Source organism: Chrysoperla carnea, chromosome 1, assembly GCF_905475395.1.
Source record: "Chrysoperla carnea chromosome 1, inChrCarn1.1, whole genome shotgun sequence".
Taxonomy (NCBI): Eukaryota; Metazoa; Arthropoda; class Insecta; order Neuroptera; family Chrysopidae; genus Chrysoperla; species Chrysoperla carnea.
Genome location: NC_058337.1, coordinates 33,857,517 through 33,865,511, shown reverse-complemented (window position 1 = coordinate 33,865,511; position 7,995 = coordinate 33,857,517). Strand labels below are relative to the sequence as shown.

The 7,995-nt window shown below is 29.3% G+C and overlaps 2 protein-coding genes across 3 annotated transcripts; one reads left to right on the top strand and one right to left on the bottom strand.

Moving 5' to 3' along the window:
* The first annotated feature begins 84 nt into the window (after nucleotides 1-84).
* On the top strand, nucleotides 85-917 carry LOC123305377 (guanine nucleotide exchange factor MSS4 homolog). 2 transcript variants are annotated; one of them, XM_044887078.1, is made up of 3 exons: nucleotides 85-176; nucleotides 256-505; nucleotides 563-917. In XM_044887078.1, the coding sequence occupies exons 2-3, from the start codon at nucleotides 377-379 to the stop codon at nucleotides 818-820; spliced, it is 387 nt and encodes a 128-aa protein (XP_044743013.1). In that variant the 5' UTR covers nucleotides 85-176; nucleotides 256-376; the 3' UTR covers nucleotides 821-917. The 2 variants fall into 2 exon arrangements, with proteins under 2 accessions (XP_044743013.1, XP_044743014.1); XM_044887079.1 differs by lacking the exon at nucleotides 85-176 and having other exon boundaries at nucleotides 208-505.
* A 1,654-nt stretch (nucleotides 918-2,571) lies between these two features.
* LOC123300509 lies at nucleotides 2,572-6,317 on the bottom strand. The gene is made up of 3 exons (XM_044883128.1): nucleotides 6,141-6,317; nucleotides 5,680-5,949; nucleotides 2,572-3,952 (listed from the first exon to the last, which is right to left on the bottom strand). Exons 1-3 carry the CDS (start codon nucleotides 6,313-6,315, stop codon nucleotides 2,586-2,588), a joined length of 1,812 nt encoding a protein of 603 aa, XP_044739063.1. The 5' UTR covers nucleotides 6,316-6,317; the 3' UTR covers nucleotides 2,572-2,585.
* Nucleotides 6,318-7,995: the final 1,678 nt, after the last annotated feature.

Sequence of the window (7,995 nt, the reverse complement as noted above, 5' to 3'; positions counted from 1 at the left end):
TAATTTTGATGTGGTTTTTGAAGTTTGGTTTTTTGTATAATATTTTTCAAAATAAAGTTTAATTAAATGAAATTTTTATGATTCTTTTTTTTTTTTTAATATATTAGCATATCAAAATTGAATCACGTAACATTCAAATGTTTCGTTTTAAAAAATTATTTTTTCGACAAATTCAAGTAATATAAATTTTCTTTTAAATTGAAAATTTGTTTTTTAAACTCTTTTAAAAAGTTCTTACTTGATTTCCTTATTCAGGTTCAGTTCTTCATTCGTATCATTTTATAATCATATGTAGAAGAATTTTGAGGTTATATTTGAAATAAAAAAGTGAAGTCTAATTTATTAATTTATTTCAATAAATAAACATTTATTTAAAATGTCAGAAACGAATTCAAGCCTAGCTGAAACGGAAGTAGAAGATGGGAAAAATCGCCGGAAAATCAAGTGTCAATTTTGTAGATCAATTATTTTAAATTCAAAGGCTGGAAATTATGTTAATTTCGAGGTAATTCAAACTAATATTTTTTTAAAGGATAATTTCTTAATTTTTATTTGGTTTCAGTTTGATTTACCTGTAATAAAACTTACGAAAAGTTCTAATAAAACAGAAGACAATATTGAAAATATAATAGAAACGGAGAAAATACAAGACTTTTGGCTAGTTAAGGACATTTATACATTCGAAAATATTGGAGTATCAAATACTGTGGATAACAAAAAATATTTATCATGTGCCGATTGTGAAGTAGGACCATTAGGATATCATGACTTAAATACTAAGGAAAGTTATCTTGCATTAAGTCGTGTTGAATATATTTAAAATTATCTTTCATTATTACAAATACAACTCATTTTTAAATAAACACTTTTATAGTTAAACATATAGATGTCATCATTTTATAAATTTGTGTTCTACTTTACCGATAATTTTTGTTATTTAAAAATATAATTGTTTTTATGTTTAACATATTTAATAAATATTTTATACAAAATTCCTATTTTATAGTGATATTATTTCAATCAAATAATGCCATACTAAGAGTACATTTATATTCACATTTGTAATATTTCATTTTATATTTGGATAAATAATTATAATTTGTAATTGTTAATGAAAATTAATGAATTAATTTTATACTTATGATTGAAAATTCACACAGAATTGTTGAACTAGGGTGAACTCAAGTATTAAAGCTTGAGCGATAATGTTTTTGATTGCACAAAAGACATTTGTATATTTTATAGCATAGATTTTGGTTCCCTTAATTCATTTAACATAAGTTTTTTTTTATTGTTTTAAAAAACACTAAAAAGATGTATAAAGTATAAAGTATTTAAAAGTTTGCTACCAAAATTTGGACTTGTTCAAAACGATTTAGCGAAAAAACTGAAGACGAGCTCAGCTCGTCTTAAACGCTAAAGGGGTTACCGATGGACTTAAGAATTTGTCAAAATAAAACAAAAATAAACGATACGATCTTGTTAAATTTCGGATTTTAAAGTTTTTTAAAGTTCTTTTTCGAGATATTGCTAATCAAAATTTTGCCATTAAATTAAAACATTTATATAAATTACCTCAATTTTTCGGGACCAAAAGGCATTTATTTTCAATAACAAAAGAAAAGTGAAAACAAATAAAAGAAAAACAATTGATAATTTTTATTAATTCTCCAATTATTTATTAATTATTAACGAAATTTGAGAAATTTTTATGATTAAAACTAGTGCAATTGTTTTATCAAGTGGATTCAAAAAAACTTAAGGTCTTTTTTGTCATATGCGACAAGGAAAATAAACTTAAGGTATCTCGACAACGGAGTGCAGATATATCGGAATTTGAAAGTGTAAATTTGGTAATTTGGAATCTAATTTATATTCTTTTCATAATGTAGTTTAAGGACCAAATTTTGGGTTGAGTTGGTGGGAATCCAGCGCTATTGATTCGTTTTGATTGAGTTGGTTTAAGTTTTTTTCTCTAAGCATTGTAATTTTTTGGGGTTTCGTTTATTTAAATTAATTTTGATTGCTTTCGTGTATTGTGCTGTGTAAACTAGAAATGTAAATCACTTTCATGTTGTTATGCTCAACACTCTAAAGAAATTAAAGATAAAAAATTAAATTATACTTACGCATTTATATTGATACATTTGATTGTATCTATGCCACTACATGTCAGGAGTGACCACTTATTGTCTACTTATTGTAAACACTTTAAACGTAATTTTATCGAAATTCTTGAATTTCAAAGACACTTCTACATTTTTTGATATTCTGTAACCAAGAATTTTGAGAACATTGCGTTTGAAGTCTTACATTCAAATTATTAGTCTTTGCTTAATTTAAATCATAAACAGGAATGGAAAATAATAATAATAATTTTTGTATAAAAACTGTATTTTTATAAAAGTTATAATAATAATATATAAAATCTGTATTTTGCATAAACATATTGTAAAACAATAAATATATGTAACCATATTAAAACGGTTTAGATTATTTTATGGCGCATTTTTTACTTTTCTTACAAATAAAGCTATGTTCTTATAATTAAAAGTCTTAAAGTATAATTAACAAACAATTTATATTTAGTATTTCATTTTAAGTCGTTGATACCTTAGCCAAATGGTCGCTGAAAATACAGCACTCAATATTAATAATGCAACTAATGACACAAATGAGAATAAAAATCCGTGCGTAGACATACAAATACTATCATACTTTTGTGATTCTTCTTTCAAAACTTCTTCAAAACGATCACTCAATATTTCTTCGGGAGCAATTACTTGGAACTTATGTTTTAGTTTAACTGGTTCTGCAATTATTTCATCAGTAGAGTTTTCACTACGCTTTACGCGATGATATTTCAAAAGTGAATGTTGTGAAGCAATGTTTGTTGGGTTTACACTACGACGTCTTCGTTTTTTACCAGGTTCAAGTTTTTGATCTGGATTCGGACATACTTGACAATCAGTTTTACATAATTCAATGTTACATTCTAAAGTTAAATCCATCACATCAGGAAATTTAAATGCATTGAAGAATGCGTATGCAATAATTGATGCTCCAGTGTTTTGTGTATCACGAGTTTTTTGGAAGGCACCAAACAGTTTTGGTTTTAATATACAACCATTACTATCCGTTAATGAAATTTGATTTTGCCCTGATTCATCTTTAGCAATACAATCTTTTACTTGGATATCAAAATCTGGATCACCTGTTACAGAAACAACTAAAGTCATTGTTTCACCAATTTTTACAAGTCCATTAGCGGCAGGAGCAAATGGACCACGACCAACTTGAATATCTAATCGTGCCATTGCTGTATCGCCACTGAATGTAACCACTTCTTGTGAAAGCATACCAACACTTAATGCAACGCTTAATGCTTGATTTACATTACCCTCCCACAAACAACGGACAGTTTTAATACTATCCCAAACTTCTTGAATACCAGCTTCATTTTGTAAGACCAATACATTTTCTAGATAACTTTGTCCTTCGGTTTCGAAAGCACTAATGAATTCAGTACCACATTGATTGATTGTTAACGTAAACGTAAACTTTGTTTGACCACTGTTTTCAGTGACATAACGACATGCAGGGTCTGAGAAATATCCTTTTGAGTAAATAATTCCATCATAAGGTCTATTAAATTCAATGTTAACGGTCATTTGTTCTTTGGAACATTCAACATCAATTGCATGGATATGTGGTGGATGATTTATGTCATCGTCTGGTGGTAGTTGAGTGGGTGAGACTTGAGTACCTTCCGGAGTGTAAGTTGGTTGAATATAATTACTATCGCCACCAGATGGTGAGCCAGCTGTTGAATATAAATCGTTATTGTTGCTATTCGCTCCAGTTTCAGCAGTTCCACCTGGCTGTATACTTCCACCTAAATCTACTTGTAATGGACCAGTTGAAGAGCTGGCATATGTTCCTTGCGTAGGAGCTATATAAAAAAAATAAAAATTTGACTTCAGTATTTTCTTTCAAACAATTATTATATTACACCAATTACTTTAAGGTGTTTGGCATACCCTATTATTTACTTTTATGGTAAAAAGGTGCGTGGTTATATGAAAGTTTTGATCAAATGGCGTAAAATTTTTAGTAGTCGATTCTGCGTAGAGCTATGCTAGTAATAAACAATGTTTTTTTGCCCTTTTTCTTTCAAAACTTTTAGATAACCATGCTCCAGAAAGTAATCAACCAAAACCCGGAATACCAAATTTTGGCCATTGCCAGGTTGTTAATGCTTAACAAATGATGTTTTTGTGTGCATAACTTCGGAATACTGTTTTTATATCTTCGAAAGTTATTTGAGTCTTGATTATGATATTAGACTTGGTAAAATCCGTCATTATGAGCATTAGTAATTTTCGAAGGTATGAAAAATTTTTGCAGGACCCCTTTTAAAAAATGCTCCTGGGCGTAAAAGTGCAGGTTGCCGGTGGATAACCCGGTAGGATATTGTTTAAACTAATTTTTTTAAACAAAAAACAATTGGGTTTTTAGAAAAATTTCGAAACTATATTTTAAAAAAACCAGAGGTGTCTGTTGTCTCGGTAGGAACTATGTTCCTTTCGTTATAAATTATGTAGGTATATAAAAATTAATTTAAAAATATCTATTTACGTTTCCACTTGACGACCATCCATATGAGGGACGAGCACTATATTCCCAAGGCCACGTCTCCATGAATAATATTAATATTTCAAGATAATATACAATAAAAAAATGTCGGTCGTTTTTTTGATCTAGCCCCCACTCGCCGAAAGCACGATAAGGAAAATATTTCCAAAAAAATCATACTTTGAATAACTAACAAAAGTTTTTAAGAATTTCATATACAGATTGTGACTTTAAGCAGAAAGGAATGAAATATTATCCCAGAATAAAAGCAAGTGAAAACAAACAATTGACTGACTTAATTATTGAAATATATTGTATAGGAAGTGTTGAATGTCAGTGCTTGCATTATTTTTAATAAATTAGAAAAGTTTAAAAAACATTATGTTAGTCGAAAGGCCACCATCTTGGTTTTTTTCGTTTTTCGAAACTATTTTCTGTAAGTTTTTTTCGTTTTTCGAGAATCTCGTCTTTTTTGATATCTCTATTCGTTTTTGAGTTATCGTGTTTATACGTACAGACGGACGGATAATTAGGCAATTTTTTGAACATTTATACCAAAATTTTGTTCGTTTATTCAATATTTCAATGCGTTACAAACCATGGACTAAAATTAGTATACCATGATATATATTTCATATATACAGGGTATAATTGTCACCTAAATTATTTTCCGATAAAAAAACAAACAAAATCAATGCCAAAAATCGCACTACGTCAGTCAGATTAGTTTTTGTTTCGGACAGTTTGTAAAAAAATTAATGTGATAAAATGAATAACAAATATCTTGTACCATTGTTCAACTTATTATTGCCTGTCCGAAACAATAATGAATCGGAAATGAAAAGGTAAAGTCTATTTGTACTATTCACGTAACAGTATTCTGACGTTATGTATACCAACAGAAATTTAGGAGTTAAAAATCCAAACTATCTAGTACTTTACCCAAACCAACGTTTTTCGTAGCAATAAAATGCATTAGTGTTACTCGGATTTATGCTAGAATTTCAATGGCATGCTAGATAAAACAAATAAATTAAAAGAAACCTGGACTAGGAGCACCATAGTTGGGACTAGGACTACTTCCACTGGGACCACTTGGAAAACTTGGTGTAGGTCTGACTGCACCAGATGGTTCATATGGCCCACCAAACGGTCGTGGCTTTTCTGTATTTAACGGAGGTAAATATTCTCTTGCTCCTTGACGTACTCTCCGATTATTTTGGCCATAAATATTTTGTAACCATTTTAATATATTTTGTACCATGACATCAGCACTTTCATCTTTTTTATGACCATTAGTTTGCCTTTTTTTAACTGAAAAATTAAACAAAACTTAATTAATAGAAACAATTTTTCATGCAGGATCTGTGTAGGCTTAGCCTTACTGAGCAACAAATTGCTCACGTAGGATATTTCTAATTAAGTTCAAGTCTTTCTAAGGGAAGATCACTGATATTAAAACATTTCTGTCTCACAGACAATTTAAAATAAATTCAAATACTTACTATTTTTTAAAAAATCATCACGAATAAATAGTGCATGTGATGGCGTTTCTTGTCCAAATGTGTCTTTAAGTGGATCTAATTCACCCAATAACCCATAATTTGTTTCCAATGGTGAAATTGTGCTTACAACAATTATTTGTAATGTGATTATTGTAAATATTTTGAGTGGTACCATTGTTAAAATTCCTGAAAAAAAATTCAGAATTTGAAACTTTTAGAAAAATTGTTATTTATTTGAACAACAAATATATCATCTATATTCTCATATGGCTTAGTCGCGATCTCTTAAAACAATTGAAAACAAACAATTGACTGAATTAATTGTTGAAATACGATGTATAGACAGTGTTAATTACGCAATCGTTTGTTTTTTTACGTCATGTAAGTTAAGAAAGATAGTCACTATTAGATAGCCACACACATTCCCATATAATATATACTATGTAATTTGCGCCCTCATGGGTAAACCGTGATGCTTACGAAAAAATGTTTCAAACAAAAGTTGTTAATTTTTTTATAAGGAACATTCTTTATACTTAAACTTTTGTTCTATCTCTGACGATTTACAAGATGGGTTCTACGGACCCAAGACTCAATTGACCTATGATGCTCACTTACGAACTCGATCTGCCTTTTTATGTCCTGAGCACGCTGTAAAAATTTCATCTTGAAATCTTTTATCATTTTGAGTTCTCGTGTTGACAGACGGGCAGACGGACAGACAACCGAAAATGGACTAATTAGGTGATTAAATGATTAAACAAACAATTTTTTTAATATTATGTAAAAATGATTATTTCTTTTAAACTACTACTTCTCAACGAATATCTTCGATTGTTTTACACAGATAAAAGTAGGTATATTGTTTTACTCAGATAAAAGTATATACAGTTTAGAATTTTTTTTAAATATGAGAAGGGTGTCTGATAATCTTTGTTGAACAGATGTCCATAAATTGTATCTCTTTCACCCTGTCTTATAAAATTTCCAAACAATAAATATATAAAATATATCTGTATAAATTATAGCTCATGTGTTATTCTGATGTATGAGCTATATGATTGTCAAGTTTCATTCAAATCCATTCATAAGTTTTTGCGTACAATGATCCTTACTTTCACATTTATTATACAGGAATTATTATATGTATACAGGAATTATAATTTAAAAATAAGAAAACTCAATAATGAATGTTTTATTTAACTAAATATGTACGTGTATTGATAGCCCAGAGCTGCTTTGAATCTAAACACGCCACTAACTTTTGAATGGGCAGTTCTCATTAGTTAACTTTGATAGTTTAATACTTTCAGACATGGGCCTACCGGGGCAGTCGGTGCAAGCAGTTGACCTCTGTACGTAGGCTTGCCATAGATTTAGTGTGTTAAGTATGTATTTAAGCCAAAAACTTTTGAATTTATGAAATTTTTATGATTTTTATTTAATTTAAAATTTTCATTATTTTATAATTTCTTAAGCCACAGTCAACGACAATAATTTTTGGTTTTGTCCCCTCCTTTGCCGGAGGCCAGAGCCGATATTGTGTGATATTATGATTCGACGGGACTTCTCCTAGGACGTCAAAAAAATATATATCCGACTTTTGTTAAAAGTGCAAACAAAGGTAGTTCAACTGAGGAGTTCGACTAAGTTCTTTTGGTAGTTCAACTGACAATGCGTTGTCAAAAGATTGACAAACTATATCGATTTTATCCTTGTCAACTTTATTTTTTTGTAATTTATCGTTTTGGGATGACTTATTCTGTGAGACGAAGTACGATGCATTATCCTTTCATACCAAAGTTGGATTGGTTATATGTATATCATATACATAACATAGGAAAATTAACAAAAA